The 27,783-nt window shown below is 38.4% G+C and overlaps 1 protein-coding gene across 6 annotated transcripts in view; it reads left to right on the top strand.

Moving 5' to 3' along the window:
* The window catches only part of FAM120C (family with sequence similarity 120C), a 145,520-nt gene that overhangs the window by 62,724 nt on the left and 55,013 nt on the right, over nucleotides 1-27,783 (top strand). For all 6 annotated transcript variants that reach the window (XR_009493573.1, XR_009493574.1, XM_024988789.2 and 3 more), the window contains exons 5-10: nucleotides 5,990-6,089; nucleotides 6,659-6,735; nucleotides 7,184-7,464; nucleotides 8,254-8,527; nucleotides 9,161-9,332; nucleotides 20,572-20,821. Coding sequence is in view for 4 of the 6 variants with exons in the window: in XM_024988789.2 (XP_024844557.1) it covers nucleotides 5,990-6,089; nucleotides 6,659-6,735; nucleotides 7,184-7,464; nucleotides 8,254-8,527; nucleotides 9,161-9,332; nucleotides 20,572-20,821 (1,154 nt within the window). In the remaining 2 variants the exon portion in view is untranslated. The remainder of the gene's footprint in view (nucleotides 1-5,989; nucleotides 6,090-6,658; nucleotides 6,736-7,183; nucleotides 7,465-8,253; nucleotides 8,528-9,160; nucleotides 9,333-20,571; nucleotides 20,822-27,783) is intronic.

The raw sequence follows: 27,783 nt of genomic DNA, 5'->3' as shown, positions 1-27,783 counted from the left end.
CAATAACTTCCACATGTATAAGCTGGGTTTCAAAGAGGGAGAGGAGCCAGAGATCAAATTGCCAACATTAATTGGATCGTGGAGAGAGCAAAGAAGCTCCAGAAAAAAAAAAATCTAGCATAGTCCGCTTCACTGACTATGCTAAAGCCTTGACTATGTAGATCACAACAAACTGGAAAATTCTTAAAGAGATGAAAGTACCAGACGACCTTACCTGTCTCCTGAGAAATTTGTATGCAGGTAAGAGACACGGGTTTGATCTCTGGGTAGGGAAGATCCCCTGGAGGAGGAAATGGCACCCATTTCCAGTGTACTTGGGACTTCCCTGGTGGCTCAGCCAGTAAAGAATCCGCCTGCAATGCAGGAGATGCAAGAGACATGGGTTCAGTCCCTGGGTTCGGAAGATCCCCTGGAGGAGGAAATGCAACCCACTCCAATATTCTTGCCTGAAAAATCTCATGGACAGAGGAGCCTGGTGGGCTACAGTCAGTTCAAACGGTTGCAAACAGTTGGACCTGACTGAGCGACTAAGAAAGCAAGAAGCAACAGTTAGAAACAGACATGCAACAACTGACTGGTTCAAAATTGGGAAAGGAGTACAACAAGGCTATATATTGTCACTCTGCTTATTTAATTATATGCAAAGCATCATGCAAAATGTGGGCTGGATGAATTATAAGCTGGAACCAAGATTGCTGGGAGAAATATCAATAACCTCAGATATGCAGATGATACCACTCCAGTAGCAGAAAGTGAAGAGGAACTGAAGAACCTCTTGATGAGGGTGAAAGAGGAGAGTGAAAAAACTGGCTTGAAACTCAGCATTAAAGAACTAAGATCATGGTATCTGGTCCCATCACTTCATGGCAAATGTAAGGGGGAAAAGTGGAAGCAGTGACAGATTTTATTTCCTTGGGCTCCAAAATCACTATGGACAGTGATTGCAGCCATGAAATTAAAAGACACTTGCTCCTTGGAAGGAAAGCTATGACCAACCTAGACAGCAAATTAAAAACCAGAGACATCACTTTGTAGACAAAGGTCTCTATAGTCAAAGCTATGTTTCCAGTAGTCATATACGGATTTGAGAGTTGGACCACAAATAAAGCTGAGTACCGAAGAATTGATGCTTTTGAATTGTGGTGTTGGAGAATACTCTTGAGAGTCCTTTGGACTGCAAGGAGATCAAACCTGTCAATCCGAAAGGAAATCAACCCTGATTATTCATTGGAAGGAGTGTTACTGAAACCTGATGCAAAGAGACAACTCATTGGAAAAGACCCTGATGCTGGGAAAGATTGAAGGCAAAATGAGACAGAGGTGGCAGAGGATGAGATGGTTAGATAGCATCAGCAACTCAATGGACATGAATTTGAGCAAACTCCTGGAGATAGTAGAGGACCGAGGAACCTGGCATGCTGCAGTCCATGGGATTGCAGACTCAGACATGACTTAGAGACTCAACAGCAACAACAATATTCCATTGTTTGTAAATGGAGGAAAATTTTTGTACATGCTCAATTGAGTGTTGAATATTTTTAATGTTATAGCTTTTGCTTGCCTTTGTAACTTAATAACAAGAATCCCCCTTTGACTAAACAAAATAAAATTGTTTAATAGTGACTTTGCTTCTAATTCCATCCTAAATGTTTTACAATATTTCCTAGTCCTCTTTATATGTCTAATGTGGTAGTCAGCTCAGTGTAGTCATCTTTAACTTGCTTTTTCCACTGAACATTATGTCTTAAACCATTCTTCATTGTTGCTATATAATTTTCACAAATATTTTTAACAGTTATAGAATTATCAGAACTGTTTTAAAAAAACATACAAAATCTGCTAGGTAACAGCATCAAATTATGAATTTCTACTCTGCTACTTGTGGCCTCTGTGGATCTATTAATGAAGAGGTTAGGGGCTTCCATGGTGGTCCAGTGATTAAGAATCCACCTGCTAACACAGGGGACATGGGTTCAATCCCTGGTTCAGCAAGATTCCACATACCACAGGGCAACTAAGCCCATGTGCCACAACTACTGAAGCCCTCGCACTCTAGAGCCTGTGCTCTGCAACAAGATTAGTCACCACAATGAGAAACTTGCACTCCACAACTAGGGAATGTCCGTGCAGCAATGAAGACCAGTGCAGCTGAAAAAGTTAATTAATTAAAAAATAAATATGTAAAACAAAAAGAAAATGGTAGGGCTTAATTAAATATGATCATGTGTAAAATATTGAGTAAACTTCTATAGATAAGTCCCATGTTAGCAGAATGTCAGTATGAATAAACCATTCTTTGTCCTCATAGAACTTGAGGTTAATGGGGAAGGTTGAAGCAAATAAATAAGTACAACAAAGGAAAAAACAATAAAGTTTTCATAGAATGAAAGATTTCATAGAATTGGTGCCCCTTGAAGGAAAAGTAAATGTTTAGCTTTCGGGAAACAGAGCAGAGTGGGACAGTGAGGGAAGTACGTGTGATTCAGTATTTCAGGGTATTGGGTCATAGATGTATACTCACTGACACATAATAATTTATAAGACATACTGTTAAGTGCAAAAGGCAATTTGAAAAACAATATACAATTCCACTTATGTGAAAAAAAAAAAACAAAGCTGTATTTATTTACATATGTGTGTGTGTGTATAAACAGCAAAAGTTATGACAGGACACATACCAAACTGGTTACATTGGTCACTTTGTGGAAGGGATGAGGGTACAGAGGTAGAGATATTAAGGAAGGTTCTGTGTATGGCTTGTGTGTCTAAAATGAGGCTAGATGACCTAGACATCTTAATATCTGTATTTGTGTGCCTGGTGGTTTAGTCGGTTAGTCATCTCCAACTCTTTGCAACCCCATGGACTGTAGCCCACCAGGCTTCTCTGTTACTTAGCACACATGCATTGATGATGAGAGTATAACTTGAGACATCTGCATCTGAAAGAGGTTTATATCATGTGTCAAGAGTCTATGAAAATAACTATATCCTTTGACCTAGTAATTCCACTTCTAAAAATATCTCCTATGAAATAACCTAAGAAACATGTAAAAATATGCTTATTAGAACATTATTTATAATTAGAAATGACTTTAATATCTTACATTCTATTTGATGAAATATTATAAAGGTCATAAATTATATTCAAGAGGATTTTAAAATTACATCGGAAAACCCCCTTCTCAATCATCCCCAATCCCACAGAGATAAGTGGTATTTTCTATTGCCATAAGTAAGTTTCACTTCTGTGCATGTGTGCTAAGTCGCTTCAGTAGTGTCTGACTCTGTGTGACCCTGTGGACTGTAGCCTGCCAGGCTCCTCTGTCCATTAGATTCTCCAGGCAAGAATACTGAAGTGGGTTGCCATGCCCTCCTCCAGGAGATCTTCCCAACCCAGGGATGGAACCCAGGTCTCTTATGTTTCCTGCATTGGCAGGCAGGTTCTTTACCACTAGTGCCACCTGGGAAGCCCAAGTTTCACTTCTACTTGGACTTTCAGTTCAGTCAATTCAGTCGCTCAGTCATTTCTGACTCTTTGCAATCCCATGGACTACAGCACGCCAGGCCTCCCTGTCCATTGCCAACTCGCAGAGTTTACTCAAACTCATGTCCATTGAGTCGGTGATGCCATCCAACCATTTCATCCTCCGTCATCCCCTTCTCCTGCCTTCAGTCTTTCCCAGCATCAGGGTCTTTTCCAGTGAGTCAGCTCTTTACATCAGGTGGCCAAAGTATTGGAGTTTCATCTTCAATATCAGTTCTTCCAATGAACACTCAGGGCTAATCTCCTTTAGGATGGACTGGTTGGATCTCCTTGCAGTCCAAGGGACTCTCAAGAGTCTGCTCCAACACCACAGTTCAAAAGCATCGATTCTTCGGTGCTCAGCTTTCTTATAGTCCAACTCTCACATCCATACATGACCACTGGAAAAACCATAGCTTTGACTAGACAGAATTTTGTTGGCAAAGTAATGTCTCTGCTTTATAATATGCTGTCTAGGTTGGTCATAACTTTTCTTCCAAAGAGCAAGCGTCCTTTAATGTCATGGCTGTAGTCACCATCTGCAGTGATTTTGGAGCCCAAGAAAATAAAGTCTATCACTGTTTCCATTGTTTTCCCATCTATTTGCCATGAAGTGATGGGACCAGATGCCATGATCTTAGTTTTCTGAATGTTGAGTTTCAAGCCAACCTTTTAACTCTCGTCTTTCACTTTCATCAAGAGACTCTTTAGTTCTTCTTTGCTTTCTGCCATGAGTGTGTTGTCATCTGCATATCTGAGGTTATTGATATTTCTCCCAGAAATCTTGATTCCAGCTTGTGCTTCATCCAGCCCAGTGTTTCTCATGATGTACTCTGCATTTAAGTTAAATAAGTAGGGTGACAGTATACAGCCTTGACGTACTCCTTTCCCTATTTGGAACCAGTCTGTTGTTCCATGTCCAGTTCTAACTGTTGCTTCCTGACCTGCATACAGATTTCTCAAGAGGCAGGTCAGGTGGTCTGGTATTCCTATCTCTTTGAGAATTTTCCAGAGTTTGATGTGGTCCACACAATCAAAGGCTTTGGCATAGTCAATAAAGCAGAAGTTGATATTTTTCTGGAACTCTTTTGATGATCCAACAGATGTTGGCAATTTGATCTCTGCTTCCTCTGCCTTGTCTAAATCCACCTTGACCATCTAGAAGTTCATGGTTCACATACTGTTGAAGCCTGGCTTGCAGAATTTTGAGCATTACTTTACTAGTGTGTGAGATGAGTGCACTTGTGCATATGTACTCTTTTGTCTGCTTCTCCTTTCACTCATTATTATGTCTGAGATTAGTCCATATTGTTGCATATATCAGTCCTTTGTTCTTTATTACTGTACAGTTTTTTTTATCATATGTATATATCATAATTTATCCATTCTTCTGTTGATAGAATTATTTCTAGTTTGGTGCTATTAAATAAAGCTGTTGTTAGTATTCTTGTTTATATTTTTGGTAGACATATGTACTTATTTTTCCTGGATAAATACTTAAGAGTAGGATTGCTGTGCCATATGGCAAATATATGTTTAGCATAATAAGAAACTCCCAAACTGTTTTCTCAGCTCTACCTATGTATATTCCTACAAGCAGTGTATTGGACTTCCAGTCAGTCCATATCCTTGCCAGGGCTAGATATTTATAATCTTAAATTTTAACCATTCTGGAGGATATATAGTGATTTCACATTATGGATTTTCTGTATGTTTAAGTGGTTTTGGTTGTAATGTTCATACTTTTTGAACCAGTAATTCCACTCTGGGGACATTTTCCTAAGGACATAATTTGAAATCCAGAAAAACTTTTATGTACATATATGTTCTTTGTTGTGTAACTTATAATAGCCAAATGTGAGAAATAAGTGAGACATTGGGTATTAGAGAAGTAGTTAAATAATTTATGATACACTTACAATGATAAGATATTCAGCCATTCAAAATTATCTTGTACTATAATAAAAGCAAGACATGAAATTTTACATAGAGTATGGTATCAGCTATAGGAAAAAAATAAATGTTAGGTTGGTCAAAAAGTTTGTTCGAGTTTTTCCATAAGCTATTACAGAAATGTATTAAAATAGACTAGCTGTACTTCAACCCCCAAAAAAATGAATTTTAAAAATCAGTGGAAGGAAACACATCAAAATACCTTTGGGTGATGGTACCGTGTAGTTTTTTTCTATCTTTATGTATTTTTTCTAATGATCATGTAAGAATTTTAGAATAGCACAAAATGTAAGTAAACTTTTTAAACAATTTTTTTAAGTATTTGAGCTTTAATGTTCTATAATACTCTCTCCCTAACCTAATCTTTTCTGCAGTATAAAAAAAAAATTGCTCTCTTGGGTTTCTTGAAACATTTTATTTCTGTGACTATTTTGAATCTCAAATTATAAATTGCATGAAAAAGGCACACTCATGTTATTTCTCCTTCTGAACATCTGATATTCCTATATCCAGTCCAGGACAGAAGATAAAATAGAACGATTCAAGAAAGCAGTTGAGTACTATTCAGTTACAACCAAACTCTCTTCACTGCCAGTGGGGCCCTCCTTTCTAGGTAAGGCTTCCATTTGACCCTGGGCTGCTCTTTATGTAGAAGAAACTGAGTCTCTCAGAACTCCTGGGACAGAGTGTAATCACTTATTTGTATTGCACCCTCCTAGAAGTTATTCCTATTTGATAGACATTTGCCTTTTGATTTCCATGTAATAAGAGAGGTGACATGAAACGGGGCCCTCATTTCTTGAATTTATAGATGGGATCCAATGCCATTTCCTTAGCTTGGGCTTCTTCTGGTGCTAATCTCTGTTGTGGCCTGGTATATGTAAAATTGCCCCGTCTGTGGGGGTCAGGCCTGAATTTGAATTCTACCTCTGTTATGTACTCACTGTGTGATCTTTGCAAGTCACATTTACATGAAATGTGGTTCATGATACCTCCTTAATAGAGTTGTTATCAGAAGAAATAATTTTATGTAAGGTTCTTAGTGTAGCTTGTAGTAGCTATTCAATAAATTGTAACTCATATATTCATAATAATTTCTCAGATGATATGAGGTTACCAGAATGTAACAGAGTAGAATTATTAGGATTGACTAAAGGAGATAGCGCTTTCTCTTTGCTTCAGGTTTTCGAAATAATCGCCTTGGAAATCCTCCCATTCCACGAAATCAAATGGGCACTCTCTCTGCTGGGAAGCCGATGGTAAGTATCTTTTAAGAAGCTTGAGACCATTTGATAGCATTAGACTAGGATTGTTTCCTAATTTTTATAATCTTGAGTTAAGGAGTTCGGGTGATTCAGTATTATCAGAATGTCAAGGTTGTATATACCTATGTCACGTTCTCAACTTGAGGCTGGCAAACTCTAAAGAAAACATTCAAATCAGCAACCACTAGGTCATTGTGAATGTAGATTAGCTAATATTGAAAGAATGACTCTAGGAGACATAGATTGGTCTGTTGTCCTGCCTTTGAAGGATTCTGTCCATACATCACTGTTAGAATTATTTCTTGTTATTCTCAGTATGTTCTTTGTATCCCAACAATTCCAGCTACTGGCCTCATCCACTGTGTCACAACCTTTGGGGGAACCATCTTGGAGCCTGGTAAAATGTTAAATAAATAGCTTTTGTGTCTGTTTCATCCTTTAGTTTTCTCACCACGTGCCCCAGAAAATGAAATATCCACCACCATTCCCAGTGAGACCCAACTCCTCTCTTCTCTTCTCCCCCCATGCTTTGGGGGAATCCCATGCTTTTTCTGAGGATTCCATGCTGCAGGACAGCCCCTTTGCCAATTGGGCTATCTCTTATGATTCCTCTGCATCCCAGTTTCCCAATTACCTGACTTCCAAAGCCTCAACTCCTTTGGGACCAGACTCTTCCCACTCCTCTTCCTCTGATGGTGATGAGCCAGAAGGAGCCAGCTCTGAGTAAGTAGCTATACGGGCACCCCAGGGAATAGATTTCTGAAGTACTTTTAACCTAGGTAGGGAATGTGGGAAAGTGTATGTTCCTGGCTTTTTTCTATGACTCTTTGCACTTAAGTGAAGTAGGAAAACTCTATGTTTTTGTCACTTCATGATCACTTGGACCCTGTACAGGTAATAATTTTCAGATACCCAGGCCACTGAGGTAGAAGACAGCATAGCAGATGGCTAGGGACGCCCTGGTAGGGGTGCGCTATGTATCATGTCTTTCATCTCTCAGTTTGTGAAGAACAGTAGATTGAACATTAAAAAAATTGAAAGTTTTATAGAGTTGAAATATTAGAACAGTTGAGTATGCAGTTATATTGCTTGGTAACTAAAAAAGTGTAGCTAAAAAGGTTCTGAGGATCAAAACAGTGGGATTTTGTATAATAACATTTTTCTTAGATTATTCTTCCAAGCAGATTATTCCTGGAAGACAGAGCCACTTTGAGGTTTTAATTGTAGTTATTTCCTTAGAACATAAGCAGACTTTAAACATGACTTTTATAAGGTATAAAGGACTCAGAATGGAGCCCATGACTTTTGATTGCTTTGGTTTATATCTGAAGAAAGAAGCTAGGAGGATAGTGATGGCCACTGAGAGGAATGATATCAGATCCAGTGCTAACCCAGTGTCCTGGCTTCTAGAGGGTTTGTAAGATTCCTTGTAATCAGAATAGACATCTTGAGTTGAAATATCTTTATTAACCTCCTTTCTGTTTTCCACACTTATCTTTTTAAACCTTTTAGTCGCATCACAGAAACACTTCAGCAGCAGCCTGGATGGGAGGATCCAAATAGTGACAGAGGGTCTTGGGTAGAGCCCATTGATGCTGGAGTTTCAAATGCCAGCCTGGGTGATGGTGAGCCCCACATCCCATCTCTGCTGTCTATGTCTACAAGGAACCATATGGACATCACCATTCCACCCTTACCTCCAGTAGCTCCAGAAGTCTTGCGGGTTGCTGAACACAGACATCGAAGGGGTCTTATGTACCCATATATCTACCATGTCCTCACTAAGGTAAGAGAACACATCGACACTTACCTCCCTGCTCTCTGCACTGTACTTCAACTTCCTAGGACTGTAGGTTACCAGAGAAAAGTCTGACCTTTGTATCTGAAAGGAGATTAAAAGAGACCAAGTATGCTAGGGCCCTTCATGTGTCGAGGGTCTCTAGTGAGGTGAGACCAGCAGAAGATGGGACTGTGCAGGAAATGAGGCCTAGAGGAGAAGGGTAATTGTGAGATTTTGGAGAAGACAATGTACCATGTTTGTAAAGTCTGGTCTAGGGATGAACACACTCTAAGAAGAGGCATTATACCCTTGGTCTTTACCTCTCCCTCTACTTCTCCTGAGCTATTTCCCTCCTCTAGCCTTACCATACAAATCCATTCCCCAGCAGAATGTCTAAGATAAATTTTCCCCATTTAGTCAGCTGTAGTTAATCATAGCAGAGACTTTAAAAATGGAATAGCTTTAAGCTGTCTAATACTCAGCTGGGCTCTTACAACTTCTTTTTAGTCTGAAATTTTGTCTAAATAAAAGTAGAAAATTTAATAGCTAGGCTACAGTTCATTACTTGTTCTTCTCAGCTCAATTCCAAACCTTGAGGTAACTCATTCTCTCCTTTTTCCTGAACCATTTTCTTTTTAGGGTGAGATTAAGATTCCTGTATGTATTGAAGATGAGTGTAACATGGAGCTTCCTCCAGCTGCCATCCTGTTCCGGTCAGCTCGTCAATATGTATACGGGGTTCTTTTCAGTCTGGCAGAGACACAGCGGAAAATGGAACGCCTAGCCATACGGCGGCGGCTACCTGTAGAAGGTAAATGTGGTTCTAGCTTTGGTAGTTCTCTGAAAGCTTTGGCTCAGAACAAAAATGTCTATGCAAGCACATCATACTTTTGGCTGTGGAACAGTCTTTGAGAAAGTGCATAATTCACCAGAATACATATTGGTTCAGTTCAGTTCAGTCGCTCAGTCGTGTCGACTCTTTGCGACCCCATGAATCACAGCACACCAGGCCTCCCTGTCCATCACCAACTCCCGGAGTTCACCCAGACTCACGTCCATCAAGTCAGTGATGCCATCCAGCCATCTCATCCTCTGTCGTCCCCTTCTCCTCCTGCCCCCAATCCCTCCCAGCATCAGAGTCTTTTCCGATGAGTCAACTCTTCGCATGAGGTGGCCAAAGTGAAATACATTAACTTAAGCCCAAATTCTTTAATTGTTAAGCATTCAGAGTAACTATTACTTATAAGATCCGTGCTGAACTTTGGGAATGTGGAGATGTATCTGATGTAGTCTCTCCTCCTCAGTGTGGTTTTTGTTTTGAAATTCGATCTTGTAGGTAATTAGAGCCATTGAGATGTTTTAAGCTCCAGAGTAATATGGTCAAATTAATACATTCAAAAGAACCAACTAGATTTCTGCTTATGGGAAGATGGAGTAGATGTATTTTTACCTATTCCTCCTGCTAAATAAAACTAAAAGCTCAGGATATTCTATATTAAAAAGCACAAGATGCTCTAGAAGGTGAAGAGGTGACAGATTGGCTAAGGGCCTTGGGCTCCAAGGAATGAAGCAGTAGTAAGTTCCCTTGGTTTTCCCTGTGTTTTACATAGCCCATGCTGGGTACAGGACAACCTCACAGCCCAGAAGTGCCAACAGCTACAGACCAAGAAAACCAAGTATTTTGGTTTTCTCTAGCCAAAGTACCCAAAGGAACAACCTAGCAATACAGAAAGCGTTTAGATAATAACCATTCTACTCCAGCCAAACACTATAGAAAAACTATAACCTACTTTTGCCCCAACCAACAAAGGCCAAATGAAAAACCTGGAATTCTACCTTTGCCATACTATAAGAAGGTATGCCACCTACACCCACTGTGGAGGTGACAGACATAGCCAGGTGGGAAGCTAGGACTTCTTCTCCCACTTGCCAGTAAAGAGACAGCATCCTCCTTCACCCACCAGAATGTTAACAGAAAAGACCTGCTAAAACACAAAATTTAAATAAGATCCAGAGTCTCTTAAAATGATACCCAAAATATCAAGGTTTGAATTGAAAATCCCCCTTTATACCAAAAACCAGAAAGATTTTAAACTGAGATCTCAAACTGAGTAAAGAAAATCAATAGATTTGTGTTATCAATAGAAAATGAAATCATTGTAACACAACTGATTAAATTACCTGCTAAGGATTTCAGAGCAGCCATGAGAGAGAAATGCTTTGACAAACAATTTTGAACATTGTTTTTCTTCTTTCTATTTATTTATTTTTAGCCACACTGCTTGGCTTGTGGGATCTTATTTCCCCAACCAGGGACTGAATCCAGACCCCTGGCAGTGAAAGCATCAAGTACTAACCACTGGACTGCTAGGGAATTCCCTGAACATTCTTCATGCAAATTAAAGACGGAAAGTCTTAGCAAAGAGATCTAATATACAAAGAAGAATAAATGGAAATTAAGAATTAAGAGATACAATAACTGAAATAAAGTACACAAAGGATGGGTTAAACTGCAGATTGGAGACAACAGAGAAAATAATTTTGAACCTAGAGAAAGAAAAACAGAAATTATCTAGTCTCAATAACAGAAAATAGACTGAAAAATGAACAGTGATCAGTGGAATTATAATAAAAGATCTAATATTTGTGTAAATCAGAGTCTCAGAAGGAGAAAAGAATTACTTAAAGAAATAATAGTTTAAATATTCTCAAATTTGGCAAAAACAAGCCTACAGAGTCAAGAAGCTGAAAGTGAAAGTTGCTTAGTCGTGTCCGACTCTTTGCGACCCCGTGGACTGTAGCCTACCAGGCTCCTCAATCCACGGAATTCTCCAGGTAAGAATACTGGAGTGGGTTGCCATTTCCTTCTCCAGGGGATCTTCCCGACCCAGAGATTGAACCTGGATCTCCCGCATTACAGGCAGACGCTTTACCATCTGAACCACCAGGGAAGCCCCAATGTATGTGTTTTACACATAGTAGTGTATATATGTAAATCCTAATCTCCCAATTCATCCCACCCTTCCCTTCCCCCCCATGTCCATAGGTCCATTCTCTATGTCTCTGTCTCTATTCCTGCCTTAGAAATAGGTTCATCTGTATCATTTTTCTAGATTCCATATATATGCATTGAGTTTTTAATGATGGCTATTCTGACTGGTGTGAGGTGATACATCATTGTAGTTTTGATTTGCATTTCTCTAATAATTAGCAGTGCTGAGCATTTTTTTTTCATGTGCCTTTTGGCCATCTTTATGTCTTCTTTAGAGAAATGTCTATTTAGATCTTCTGCCCACTTTTTGATTGGGTTGTTTGGTTTTTCAGTACTGAATTGTATGATCTGTTTGTGTAGTTTGGAAATGAAACCCTTGTCCATCCTAAGACAGAAAAATTATTGAAAGCAGCCAGAGAGAAATGATGCTTTACATATAGGGGAAAATAATACAAATAAAGGCTGATCTTTCATCAGAAGTCATGGAGTCCCTTCTGCCTTTATAAAAGTAAAGGCTCCACTGTTAAAGGATATACACAAAAAATCTCACACAGTCCAAGACTCAGGACAGAAACAATAATTTGTAAAGAGGCTGGATCAGGCCAAGTGCTAATTTAGAGAGCCTCCCAGAGAGACAAGAGGTAATTGAAACATCATCGTGCAGACATCAAGCCAGCAGTAGCCATTTTGAGGAGTTCATCCTGTCATGGGTATATTGGTGCTGATAAGTGCCATCTTGGAACCTTCCCTTTAGTTTATTAGTGCCTGGACCCAGCCCCACCCACCAGCCAATTAGCACCAGTCTTAGGACATTCCAAGCCAGACAGATAGCTGGGCAGATACACAGACCTACCCACCAGTACACTGGCTGCTGTACTGAGCTGCCAGCCACACCAGGACCCAGGCCCATCCAGCTACAGGCCAACATCAACTCCAACACACTGGGACCTATCTCCACCCACAAATGGGCCAGCACTAGCCCTAGGACCTGGCTTCACCTACTAGTGGATGGACAGCAGGCCCTGGACCCTCTGGGCTCCAGCCCCACCCATTAGCCTTTCAACACCAGCTCTAGGCCTAGAGAAAAAGGACATTACATAATGAACAAAGGATCCATCCAAGAATATACAAAAATTATAAACATATATACAGCTAACATAGCAACTAAATACATAAAGCAGATATTAAGAGACCTAAAGGGAGAAGTTGACTGTAGCATATTAATATTAGGGAACTTGAACATCCCACTTATATCAGTTGACAAATTATCCAGACAGAATATAAATGATACACTGGCCTTAAATGACACATTAGTCCAAATGGACTTAGTAGATATATAGAAGTTACATCCAAAAGTAGCAGAATACACATTATTTTCAAGTGTACATGGAGCATTCTCCAGGATAGATCACATGCTGGGCCACAAGATAAGTCACAGTAACGTTAAGAAGATTGAAATCACATCAAGCATCTTTTCCAACCACAACAATATGAAGCTAGTTATTTACTACAAGGGGGAAAAAAAAAGCCTGCAAAAAAAATCTCAAACATGGAGGTCAAAGGTTATGCTACTATAATAAATTGTAGCATAATAAATAATAATAGCATATATAAATAATCAATGGATCACTGAAGAATTCAAGAAGAAATCAAATAATACCTAGAAACAAATGCAAATAGAAACACAGTAATTGAGTATATACGGTGGGATGCACCAAAAGCAGTTCTAAGAGGCATAGTAATGCAACCCAGCCTCAGGAAAAAGAAAAATCTGAAACAACATAACCTTACACCTAAAGAAACTAGAAAATAGGAGCAAAAACCCCAAACGTAGTAGAAGAAATGTTAAAAATCAGAACAGAAATAAATGCCATGGAGACTAAAAATAAGAAAGATCAATGAACTTAAGACCTTGTTCTTTGGTGTTTTTCCTTCTGGCTTACTTCACTCTGTATAATAGGCTCCAGTTTCATCCACCTCATTAGAACTGATTCAAATGAATTCTTTTTAATGGCTGAGTAATACTCCATTGTGTATATGTACCATAGCTTTCTTATCCATTGTTCTTTGAAGTGATAAAATTGGTAAATTTTTGGCTAGATTCATCAAGAAAAATAGAGGGCCCAAATCAATAAGATCAGAAATGAAAAAGGAGCAGCTACAACCAACACCACATAAATGAAAAAGATCATAAGAGATTACTATGGACAATTATGCATCAATAAAATGGACAACCTATATCAGGGGGAAGGTGGGAAGAGAGACTGGGAGTTTGGGATTGATATGTGCATACTGCTATACTTAAAATAGATAACCAACAAGAATCAGGGAACTCTGGTCAGTACTCTGTAAAATAACCTAAATGGGAAAAGAATTTGAAAAAGAATAGGTACATGTATAGGTATAGCTGAATGCTTGTATGCCTGAAACTAACACAACATTGTTAGTATGCCTGAAACTAACACAACATTGTTAACCAACTATATTCCAATATACAACAAAAATTTTTTAAAATTAAAAAATGAATAAAATGGACAAATTAGAAGAAAGATAAATTCCTAGAGATGTATAATCTCCCAAGACTAAATCAGGAAGAAATAGAAAATATGAACAGGCCAATTTAATGAAATTGAATCAGTAATCGAAAACTCCCAACAAACAAGCATGTAAAGATTAAAATAAACCAGTAAAACACTGTAAAGCTATTATCCTCCAATTAAAAAAATTAAAATACCTGGGAATAAATCTAAACAAGGTGTTAAAGGACCTATATTCAGGAAATTATAAGACCTTGATGAAAGAGAGTGAAGATGGCACAAACAGAAAGGTATAATTGCTTGTTAATTTTGTTAATTATTGTTAATTAATATTGTCAAAAACCATACTATCAATGTCAAAAGTTAATATTGTCAAAAACCATACTAAGGTAATCTACAGATTCAATGCAATCCCTATCAAAAGAGCAACAATGTTTTCCACAGAACTAAAACAACTCTAAAATTTATATGGAAATACAGAAGACCCAAATAGCCATAAAGTCTTAAAAACAAAAAAACATTGATAACAGTATGGTGTTTTTCCTTAAAAAAACTAAAACTAGAACTACCATATGATCCAGTAATCCCACTCCTGTGCATATATCTGGAAAAGGTGAAAACTAATTTGAAAAGATATATGCAACCCAGTGGTTATAGCAACACTATATATAGTATCCAAGACATGAAAGCAGCCTAAATTTCTATCAACAGAGTAATGTATGAAGAAGATAATGGAATACACTCTCTCTCTCTCTCTCACACACACACACACTAGGATATTACTCAAGCCATTAAAAAAGAATGAAATAATGCCATTTGCAGCAGTACAGATGGAACTAAAGATTCTCATACTAAGTGAAGTAAGTCAGACAGAGAAAGACAAATATCGTATGATACTCCTTAGTGTGGAAAATCTGAAAAGTGGTTCAAAAGAACTTATTTACAAAACAGAAACAGACTTACACACTTCAAAAACAAACTTATGGTTACCAAAGGGGAAAGGCTGGGGAGAAGGGATAAATTAGGAGGTTGGGATTAACATAAACAGCGCTTGTGGTAAAGAACCTGCCTGCCAATGCAGGAGATAGAAGAGACATGGGTTTGATCCCTGGGTCAAGAAGATCCCCTGGAGGAGGAAATGGCAACCCACTCTGTATTCTTGCCTGGAAAATTCCATGGACAGAGGAGCCTGGTAGGTTACAGTCCTTGGGATCACAAAGAGTTGGACATGACTGAAGTGACTTAGCATGCATAGCATGCATGCATAAAGCAGATAATAAGGATCTACTGTGTAGCCCAGGGAACTCAACTTAATACTCTGTAATAACCTATATGAGAAAACAATCTGAAAAAGGACATATATATGTTATACATATTATATAGTTATAATTATATATCTTGTATATTCAAGTTCAGATTCTCTACTGCCTGGCTACCGGGGAAGCCTATATATAATGTGTATATATATATGTATAAAATGGAATCACTTTGCTGTACACCTGACACTAACACAGTGTTGTAAATTTTAAAGAAAAGAACAAAACAGGAGGCATCACAATCCCTAATTTCAAACTGTATTACACACAAAGCTTCAATAATCAAAACAGAATGGTACTGCCACATAAACAGATATATGGGTCAATGGAACTGAATGGAGAGCCCATAAATGAGCCCAAAAGAGGCAAAAATATGCAATGGTGAAAAGGACAGCCTCTTCAATAAATGGTGTTGGGAAAACTGGATAGCTACATGCAATGGATTAAACAGTTAAACATAACACCTGAAACCATAAAAACTTCTAAAAGAAACCTAAGCCCTATGTTCTTTGACATCAGTCTTGGGTTTTTTTTTTTTTTTTTTTGATATGTCTCCTTATGTTAGGTAAACAAAAACAAAAATAAACAAATGGGACTCCATCAAACTGAAAACTGCATAGCATATGAAACTATCAACAAAACAGGAAGGCTATCCACTGAATTGGGAAAGATTTGTGAATGATCTATCCAACAATGGGTTAATATCCAAAATATACAAAGAATACTTACAACTCCACATCAAAAAGCCAACCCAATTAAATAATTGGCATAGGATCTGAATAGACATTTTTCTAAAGACATGGCCAACAGACATGTGAAAAAATGCTCAACTTCTCCAGTCATCAGGGAAATGCAAATCAAAACCACAGTGAGATACCACCTTACACCTTGCAGAATGGTTATTATCAAAAAGACAACAAATATTGGCAAAGGATGTGGAGGAAAGGGAACCCTTTTTTAAACTTTTATTTTATATTCAGGTATAGTTGATTTACAGTGTTGTGTTAGTTTCAGGCATACAGCAAAGTGAATCAGTTATCAGTTCAGTTCAATTCAGTCGCTCAGTCGTGTCCGACTCTTTGCGACCCCATGAATTGCAGCACGCCAGGCCTCCCTGTCCATTGCCAACTCCCGGGGTTCACTCAAACTCACGTCCATCGAGTCGGTGATGCCATCCAGCCATCTCATCCTTTGTCGTCCCCTTCTCCTCCTGCCCCCAATCCCTCCCAGCATCAGAGTCTTTTCCAATGAGTCAACTCTTCGCATGAGGTGGCCAAAGTACTGGAGTTTCAGCTTTAGCATCACTCCTTCCAAAGAACACCTGGGGCTGATCTCCTTTAGAATGGACTGGTTGGATCTCCTTGCAGTCCAAGGGACTCTCAAGAGTCTTCTCCAACACCACAGTTCAAAAGCATCAATTCTTCAGCGCTCAGCTTTCTTCACAGTCCAACTCTCACATCCATACATGACTACTGGAAAAACCATAGCCTTGACTAGACGGACCTTTGTTGGCAAAGTAATGTCTCTGCTTTTGAATATGCTATCTAGGTTGGTCATAACTTTCCTTCCAAGGAGTAAGCGTCTTTTAATTTCATCAGTTATACATATATCCACTCTTTTTCAGATGTTTTTCCCATAGAGGTTATTACAGAATATTGAATAGAGTTCCCACTGCTTTTCAGTAGGTCCTTGTTGCTTTATATCTTCTATGTATAGTAGTGTGTATGTTTTAATCCCAATCTCCTAGTTTATCCCTCCCTCCCAGCCCTTTCCTTTTTGCTTTGTTAACCATAAGTTTGTTTTTGAAGTCTGTGAGTCTGTTTCTGTTTTGTAAATAAGTTCATTTGTGTGTGTGTGTGTCTCTCTCTCTTTTTTTTTTTTTTTGGCCTCACTACTCTGCTTGCAGGATCTTAGTTTCTCTGACCGGGGATTGGACCTGGGCCCTGGCAGTGAAAGTGCCCAGTCCTAACCACTGCACCATCAGGGAATCCCTTGTGTCATCTTTTTAGATTCCACAGTGTATTTAATTGGTGTCATTAGACCAATTTACTTTACTTTACCAAGTTACTTGTATTTAATGTAATTATTGGCATGTTAAAGCTTAAGTCTGGCATTTTATTTTTACTTGTTTGTTCTGTTTTTTATGTCTCTGTTTTCCTATCCTTCCAATCCTATAGATATGTGAACTTATTTTAGAATTTCATTTTTATTTATCTGTATGTTTTTGAATGTATCTCTTTGTATAACTACTTTAGTGTATTTAGTAGGTATTACATTGTATATACATAACTTATCATACTCTATACTGGTGTTGACATTTTACCAGTTCAGGTGAGGTGAACCTGACCTCTATTGCATCTTTTTATCTTTCTCCATTTATAATTGTCTTAATTATTTTCTCTACAGACATTGTTATAGTTTTTGCTTACTGTGAGATATAATTTAGAAAACTCAGAAGAAAGAAAATATATTGTATTTATCCATATATTTGTTCTTTTCATTGTTTTTTTTTTTCCTTCCTGATAATTCCAAAATTTCTTCTTTTATCATTTCCTTTTTGTGTAGAGAAATACCTGTAGTCATTCTTTTAGGATAGGTTTGCTTTTTTAAAAGTATCCTAGTTTTCCTTCATCTGAAAATGTCTTCATTTTCCCTGTATTCTTGAAGGATATTTTTGTTTTATATAGAATGAGTTTAGAGGCATTCCTCCCTCTTCAGTTGTTTTGGAATCATTTGAGAAGGATAGGTGGTAGCTCTCCTTTAAATTTTTGGTGAATTCACTATCAGATTATCTGGTGCTGGACTTTTGTTTGTTGGGAATTTTTTTCAAAATTAATTGTATATAGATTTAACAGAGTTTATATCTAATTCTATCAGGATTCTATATATATGAAGATAAGATTATTTTAATATTTATATGGAAAAAGAAAGGACCTAGCATAGCTAATACATTTTTGAGAAGGAATAATAATTTGAGAGCAATCACTCTACCTGATTATAAGACTTAATATGTCGCTACAGTGATTAAGACTGTGATCAACAGTGGTATAGACCAATGGGACAGAATAGAGAACCCAAAAATTGCCTCACACAAGTACAGCCAACTGATTTTTGACAGAGCTGCAGAAGCACTTCGTTGGAAGAAGGATTGTCTTTTTAACAAATAGTACTGGATCAATTGGAAATCCACAGGTGAACAAGTGCCACATATCTAAACTAGTATCTGAAATACTCTGAAAGAAAGTATCTGCAAGAACTCTCAAAACTGAACAATATAAAAATAATCCAATTAGAAAATCAGGAAAGACATTCACAGACATTTCACTGAACAAGATATATGTGTGAAATATAAAGACATGAAAATATGTTCGCCATCATTAGCCATTAGAGAAATGCAAATCAAAACCACAGTGAAGTATTACTATATACCTATCTATCAGAATGGCTAAAATGAATAATGGTGTTAATAGAGCATGCTAGATTGAGTGTGGGAAAACTGGATTACTCATGATTTGCTGATGGGAATGTAACATGATGCCACCACTCTGGAAAACAATTTGGCAGTTCCTTAAAACTAAAAGTAGACTGAAAATAAGCATGTAGCACTACATTTTTGGAGCATTTATGCTAGAGAATGAAGACGTATTTTCATGCAGGAACTTATACACAAATATTCATAACACCTTTATTCATAATAGCCCCAAACTGGACATAACCTAGATGTCCTTCAAAAGGTAAACCATGTACATCTATACCATGGCATATTACTCAGCAAAGTAGGAATGAGCTATTGATATATGCATCAACATGAATAGATCTCAAGAGCATTATTCTGAGTGAAAATGCCAGTCTCAAAAGGTTGCATTCTGATTCAATTTATATAACATTCTCAAACTGACAAAATTATAGAGATAGAGAGCAGATTAGTGGTTGGCAGAGATCAAGGATGGTGCCAGAGATCATTGCATGTGACCATAAAAGGGGTAGCACAGGAGAAATCTTTGTGGTGATAGAATAGTTTTATATCTTGATTGCAGTGATAATTGCATGAATCTACACATGATGTAGAACTATACACACAGTTGTACCAATGTCTATTTCCTATCTTTGCTATTGTATTAAAATCATTTTGTTTTATTCATTTATTTTTTTAGCCACACAGTGAGGCATGCAGGATCTTAGTTCCCCAACCAGGGATTGAACCTGTGTCCACTACAGTGGAAGTGCAGAATATTAACTGCTGGACAGCCAGAGATGTCCCTATAATCAGTTGAAGTGCTTGTGTTCAAGTAATCATTATTTTACTTAATAATGGCCCCAAAGTGCAAGAGTAGTGATACTAGCAGTTCAAATATGTCAAAGAGAAACAAGAAAGTGCTTTCTTTAAGTGAAAAGGTAAAAGTTCTCAATAATTGATAATTAGTTAATTATTAAGTTCTCAATAATTAATAAGGGAAGGAAAAATGATATGCTGACATTGCTAACATCTGTACTAAGAACAAACAGATGTATGGTAAGAACAAGTCTTCTATCTGTGAAATTGTGAAGAAGAAAAAAGAAATTTATGCTAGTTTTGCTGTCACATCTTGAACTGCAAAAGTTATGGACACAGTACATGATAAGGGCTTAGTTAAGATGGAAAAGGCATTAAATTTGTACAGTAAGATATTTTGAGAGAGAGAGAGAACCACTTTCAGATAATTTTTATTACAGTATAATTGTTCTATTTTATTATTGTTGTTAATCTCTTGCATACCTTTATCATAGGTTTATAGGTATAGGAAAAACCATAGTATATACAGGATTCAGTACTATGCATGGTTTTGGGTGTCCACTGGGGGTCTTGGAATGTATTCCCTGTGAACAATGGAGGGACTACTATATGACTATAGAACTATGTGACAGTTGAGCTTTGATTGTTTTTCATTTATAAAATGGGTACTATATTTTGTGATAATATAATCATAATGCTTCTCTCTCAGGTTTGTCTAGAGAAATAAGATTTACATTTATATATAAAATACTTAATACATGCCAAGCATCTGATAAATGTTTGCTACTCTCGCCGTTACTGCTGCTAACAATAAAAATTATAGTGACAGAAAATATGAAGATGTTGAAGTGTGATGGATTCTGTCAGTTGTGACCAGCGGCGAAATGCTCAGAGTCTTTATAGCCTGTTTTTCCTCAATTTCTGTCTTTTAGTTCCTTCAGTGATTCTTAAAGAGTGGTCTGCCTATAAAGGGAAGTCACCTCAAACCCCAGAGCTGGTGTCTGCACTGACATTTCGGGAATGGACTTGCCCAAACCTCAAGAAGCTCTGGCTAGGCAAAGCAGTTGAGGACAAAAACAGAAGGATGCGTGCTTTCCTGGCCTGTATGAAGTCAGACACACCCAGTATGCTCAATCCAGCTAACGTCCCCACCCATCTGCTGCTCATGTGCTGTGTCCTCCGGTAAGCTATGTGACCCGGAAGCGGTCAGTTCATTTCTCTTTTACTTTTTTGACATTTCCCTTAAGCAAGTGGTTTTTATGATATTTTGAAGTGGGAAGGTTTTATGCTGACTTTAGACTTCAGAAACACTGGAATTGATTGCCATGACATATATATGGGCTTCCCCAGTAGCTCAGACAGAGAAGGCAATGGCAACCCACTCCAGTACTCTTGCCTGGAAAATCCCATGGACGGAGGAGCCTGGTAGGCTGCAGTCCACAGGGTCGCTAAGAGTCGGACTCGACTGAGCGACTTCACTTTCACTTTTCACTTTCATGCATTGGAGAAAGAAATGGCAACCCACTCCAGTGTTCTTGCCTGGAGAATCCCAGGGACGGGGGAGCCTGGTGGGCTGCCGTCTATGGGGTCGCACAGAGTCGGACACGACTGAAGCAATTTAGCAATAGCAGTAGCTCAGATGGTAAAAGAATCTGCCTGCAATGCAGGAGACCTGGGCTCTATCCCTGGGTTGGCAAGATCCATATCCATGTACAATCTCTAGTGATGTTTATTTGCATAGATTTTTTTTTTCTTTTTAAACACAAGAGATGTTGTACATCTCATTTCTATTTCTTAGTTTTTTCACTCAGTGTTCTTTTTTAGATCTATCCATATTCATATATGGTTCATTCCTGATGACTGCTGAATTATATTCCAACAAGTACTAATATCACAGTACTTTATTTGTTCTTTGATAGACAAGTTTCCAGTTCTTAGGTATTCCAAAGTGCTGCAGGGAATATCTTCACAGATGTCTCTGTCTCTTTGTGTTCCTGTGTCAGCTTATCAGAAGTATGCATTTTAGAGTAGAAGTCCTGGATCCTGTAAAATGTGCATATAAATTTTTCACCAAATATTGCCAGATTTCTCTAGAAATTTGTTCTAAATTATGAATAGTGCATAAGAGTTTCTATTTCTTCATATTATTGCCAGTTCTTATATAACTTCTTAATTTTTGCCAATCCATTGGGTTTCAAGTAGTATCTTCAGAGGAACAGTTCTATTAAGAAGCAGAAGATTCATTCATAGCAATAATAAAACATTTGAGTTAATCATGTACCATCCTGATATATAAAGATGCATAAGAAATAGTTTTTGTTCACCTGACAGAATAATTCTAAGGTATGTTGGAAAAGCAAATGAATAAGAATAGATTATAATTTTTTATTTTTTAATATAAATTTATTTATTTAAATTGGAGGCTAATTACTTTACAATATTGTATTGGTTTTGCCATACATCAACATGAATCCGCCACGGGTGTACACGTGTTCCCCATCCTGAACCCCCCTCACACCTCCTTCCCCATCCCATCCCTCTGGGTCATCCCAGTGCACCAGCCCTGAGCATCCTGTATCATGCATCAAACCTGGACTGACAATTCATTTCACATATGATACTTTACATGTTTCAGTGCCATTCTCCCAAATCATCCCACCCTCACCCTCTCCCACAGAGTCCAAAAGATTGTTGTATACATCTGTGTCTCTTTTGCTGTCTCGCATATAGGGTTATCATTACCATCTTTCTAAATTCCATATATATGCATTAGTATACTGTATTGGTGTTTTTCTTTCTGGCTTACGTCACTCTGTATAATGGGCTCCAGCTTCATCTACCTCATTAGAACTGATTCAAATGTATTTTTTTAATGCCTGAGTAATACTCCATTGTGTATATGTACCACAGCTTTTTTATCCATTCATCTGCCGATGGACATCTAGGTTCCTTCCATGTCCTGGCTATTAAAAACAGTGCTGCAATTTTTTAAAAGAGCAGTAAAAGGAGTCTTGGCTCAAACAACATCAACAAAAAAGCCAGGGTATATTATAAACATATACTAAAATGATGTGATACTGACACAAAAATTGACAGGTCATTGTTTTAGTGCAGCTAATACTGAGTTAGATTCTAGACACATGATAACTTAAAATATGCTAAAGAAACCTTCTCAAATCAATGAGGAATAGATGAATTGTTAATAATTGTTGAGAAAATTGGGTTGGTATTTGGGGAAAAAAACATCATGTTAGAGCCTTACCACACATAAATTCTAGACAAATTTATTATAGACATAAATGTAAAGGAAAAAATAACAGGTAGAATAAAAGGTGAGCAATGATTTACCCGATCTTGAGACAAGAAACACGTTTCTTCAATGAAAATATAGAGGCCTTCAAGCCCAGGGCATTGTCAAAAATAATAGCAAAATCAATGGCAAACAATCAGGTGGGACAAATACCTTAGTTGTCTGTGGTTGCAATACACCATACAAAAATTTAACTGGGACATCTGAGAAATAAAACAATCATAAATGGCTTGAATAAGCTCCCATATAGTCCTGGGAATCTGGAAGATTGTGTAGATATGCATGGCTACATATAGACTCAGGAGAGGCTTAGAAGAGCCCTGATTACATATTCATACCTGGTTGAACATGAGACCTGCACAAGGAAAACAATAAAAGCCAGACATAAATTGCTTGAATTTTTAATGTATGCCCTAACCTACACATTGATCCCTTTTGTAAAAATGAAAGCTTTATTGGCCCAAGATGTTTCTGCACAACCTTTGACTAATCATTGGCTGATGAATAAACTATGATGATCCTAGGGAGACTCCTAGGAAGCTAGACTTAAAAATGACATGAATTAAAAGTAAAAATCTGAGCAAGGACATCAGGCCACACATTGCAGGAGACACAGACTGTCCAGAATTAGCTCAGACATGTCACTAAACAAATAAACTAAAAAGCAGCAACTACAGTGCTTTGGGAAGGAGTCAAAAGTCCAGAGTTGCTATATTATCAAAACTGTCCAATGTCAAATAAAAAGTTAAAAAACTTGCAAAGAAATAATAATATGTGGCTTATACTCAGGACAAAAAACAGTCAATAGAAACTGCAGCCTACCAGTCTCCTCCGTCCATGGGATTTACCAGGCAAGAGTACTGGAGTGGGGTGCCATTGCCTTCTCCAGTAGCAGCAGCAGCAGAGGGCATATGTATATAGGACATAGTAAATAAACACTTTCAATCAGCTCCTATAAATACATTCAAAGAACTAAAGGAAAACATATCTAAAGAATTAAAGTATGCTGACAATGACCCATCAAATAGAGAACAGCAATAAGAAAATAGATCAAGATGGTCGAGTAGAAGGAGACGTGCAACTCACCTTGCCCCATGAACACATAACAATTCTCACTGAAAACTAATTGGAAACTGGCAAAGGACTCCTGTACAACCAAGACAACAAGAAAGGTTCATCCGTAATTAGGCAGGAAGGGAAGAAAAGCAATCAGGTCAGGCCTTGTACCCCTGGGAGGGAACTCAAAAGAACAGGGAGATTACACGGGTGGAGATTCACCCTGGGGAGTAAGTTGTTTGAGCCACAAATTGGGAAGCCCCAGGATCCGACGCAGGGGAGACAAGCTCTCTTGACTGATTGGAGGACTACAGGGACTAACAAGAGGGCTGTGGGAAGCCTGGATTGAGTATGAGAAGCATGTGTATACTAGCTCACCAGCAAGGCAGGGCAGAGTGAGGACTGCCTCAGTGACTGCCAGGTTTCCCACAACTGCCCCAGTGCCAACCCCAATCGAATGACTGCTCCAGACCCACTTATCCACAGTGCAGCACAGCATTGGATCTAGAATTGCCACAACCAGGTAGAAAGCTCAGATGTGGTACACAGAGGCTACTGAGTTCCAGGGGGGTGTCTGGGTGGGGCTGTGATGTCCATTGTTGGTGCTTATTCAAGATGAAAGTGAAAGAGGAGAGTGAAAAAGTTGGCTTAAAGCTCAACATTCAGAAAACTAAGATCATGGCATCTGGTCCCATCACTTCATGGCAAATAGATGGGGAAACAGTGGTTGACTTTATTTTCGGGGGCTCCAAAACCACTGCAGATGGTGATTGCAGCCATGAAATTAAAAGACTCTTACTACTTGGAAGGAAAGTTATGACCAACCTAGACAGCATATTAAAAAGCAGAGACATTACTTTATCCACAAAGGTCCATCTAGTCAAGGCTATGGTTTTTCCAGTAGTCATGTATGGGTGTGAGAGTTGGACTATAAAGAAAGCTGAACGCTGAAGAATTGATGCTTTTGAACTGTGGTGCTGGAGAAGACTCTTGAGCGTCCCTTGGACTTCAAGGAGATCCAACCAGCCCTAAAGGAGATCATCCCTGAATATTCATTGGAAGGACTGTTGTTGAAGCTGAAACTCCAATACTTTGGCCACCTGATGCGAAGAGCTGACTCATTTGAAAAGACCCTGATGCTGGGAAAGATTGAGGGCAGGAGGAGAAGGGGACGACAGAGGATGAGATGGTTAGATGGCATCACCGATTCAATGGACATGGATTTAGGTAGACTCCGGGAGTTGGTGATGGACAGGTAAGCCTGGCATGCTGCGGTTTATAGGGTTGCAAAGCGTTGGACACGACTGAGTGACTGAACTGAACTCAAGCAGTGTATTAGAAGTAGCCCAAAACTCTTGACAGTGGACACTCCAGCACAGCTCACCTCCCCGTAAGCACTACGAATCAGTGCAGGCCCCACCTGCCCTGAGTGTCACTCCAAAGCAGGGTTGGGGAAGTGGAGGCTGAGGGCAGTAATTGGATGTGAGAGACAATAGGGAGTTGAACTGAGGCTGCATCTGAGCAGAGCAAGGGAAACAGTTGCTGGCGCCTGCACAAGCAGTGCCTTGGAGACAGCTTGTACCTCCTACAGCTGACATGAGCTCTGAGCTCGCATGGGCCCCCCTTGCTTCAGCATGATCTCCCTCTGGGGCAAAAGTCCTAGTGCAGGAAGGGGGGAAACACATACTTAGAGGGAACAGAGCCAACTCAGCTAGATCCTAAGGGCTTCCATTTCAGTATCTTGGGACTTGATCCAAATCCCTGACAGGATGATGATGGCCACTGAGCAGAGAGGAAGCCCCGCCTCATACCAGACTCCGCCCCAGCACCTCCATCTCCAGCCCCACCTCCTACCACAGCAATAGCTTCCTGCACACCCTGAGGAAAGACAGTGACTTGCAACCACATCAAATCCAACCCCCCCACCAAAGGCATTAGGCACACGCAGTCTATATGGGACACTCCCATATAAAGACATCCCCGCAAGACCACAATAGGTAACTGTTTCACCTAATTTCATAGGCACAGAGCAAGTTTAGCAAAAATGAAAAGACAGAAGAACTGGTCTCAATTTAAACAGCAAGAGAAAACCCTTGGAAAAACAAATAATGAAAAGAAATAATAAAGAATTTGAAGCATAAGTAATAAGAATGTTAACTGAATTAAAGAACAGAGCAGATGAGCACAGTGAGAATTTTAACAAGAACTTGAAAATATAAGAAAGACCCAATCAGAAATGAAGAATTCACAAGAGTTGGATTCTGAATATACTCCCTTTGAAAGGTCATTTAGATATTTAAATAGAAATGTTCTGTAAACAGTAAATATATGTGTTTAGAATGATAAACTTCCAAGATTATAGATAAATCAAAATAACACTTGCAGTATTTATTTATTCATATGATAAAACACTTAGAGCTTAACTGATTCAAGTAGATTAAATAAGTATAGTAAGTATAATAAGATTGTGAAAAGTATGAAGATAGCTGAGAAAAAAGAGCTTACTATAAATAGCATACCAAAACAATAACTTTTAGAATAGGAAAAGGAAGAAATGAATAATTGATTAACTTAAATAAAAAACACACTAGAAAGAATGAATAGCAGACTAAGGGATTCAGAAGAAAGCATAAATGATCTGGAAGATAGAATAATGGAAATCACGCAGTCAGAAAAGCACAAATAAAAACAAATTTTTAAATATGAGAACAGTTTGAGATCTCTGAGATAACATTAAGCATACTAACATTCATATTATAGGGGCCACAGAAGGAAAAGAGAGAGAAGGGGATCAAAAATATATTTGATGAGATTATAGCTAGAAACTTCCCAAACCTGAAGAAGGAAACAGATATCCACATACAGGAAGCACTGGTACTACTAAGTCACTTCAGTCGTGTCCGACTCTGTGTGACCCCATAGACGGCAGCCCACCAGGCTCCCCCGTCCCTGGGATTCTCCAGGCAAGAACACTGGAGTGGGTTGCCATCTCCTTCTCCAATGCGTGAAAGTAAAAAGTGAAAGTGAAGTCGCTCAGTCGTGTCCGACCCTCAGCGACCCCATGGACTGCAGCCTACCAGGCTCCTCCATCCATGGGATTTTCCAGGCAAGAGTACTGGAGTGGGGTGCCATTGCCTTCTCTGACAGGAAGCACAGAGGGTCTCAAAAAAGATGAACTCAAATAGACCCACACCAAGACATATTATAATTAAGATGACAGTCTGAGTGTAAATCAACAGATGAATGGATAAAATACATATGGTGTGTTTCTATCTGTGTCTGTGTGTGTACACACATACACATATATATATATACACACACACATATATATACACACATATATATAGTGGAACAATGCTGAGCTGTAAAAAAAGAATGAAATGCTTCCATTTACAGCAATATGGGTAGACCTAGAGAATATTAGGCATAATGAAATAATTCATACAGAGAAGGACAAATTACTGTATGATGTCACTTATTTGTGGAATCTAAAGTAAAACAAATTAATGTATATAGCAAAACAAAAACAGTTTCACAGATATAGAAAACAAACCAGTGGTTAACAGTGGGGAGAAGGAAGAGGGCAGTGGCAAGATATGGTTATGCAGTTAAGAGATACAAACTACTATGTATAAAATAGATAAGCAACAGGATATATTATATAGCACAGGAACTTATAGCCATCATTTTGTAATAACTCTATTAAGAGTTATAGAGTGTAATCTGTAAAACTACTGAATCATGGTCCTGTATACCTAAAACTAATATGATGTTTAAA

This window comes from Bos taurus, chromosome X, assembly GCF_002263795.3.
Source record: "Bos taurus isolate L1 Dominette 01449 registration number 42190680 breed Hereford chromosome X, ARS-UCD2.0, whole genome shotgun sequence".
NCBI classification, from domain to species: domain Eukaryota; kingdom Metazoa; phylum Chordata; class Mammalia; order Artiodactyla; family Bovidae; genus Bos; species Bos taurus.
This window is presented reverse-complemented; position numbering and strand designations above follow the sequence as displayed.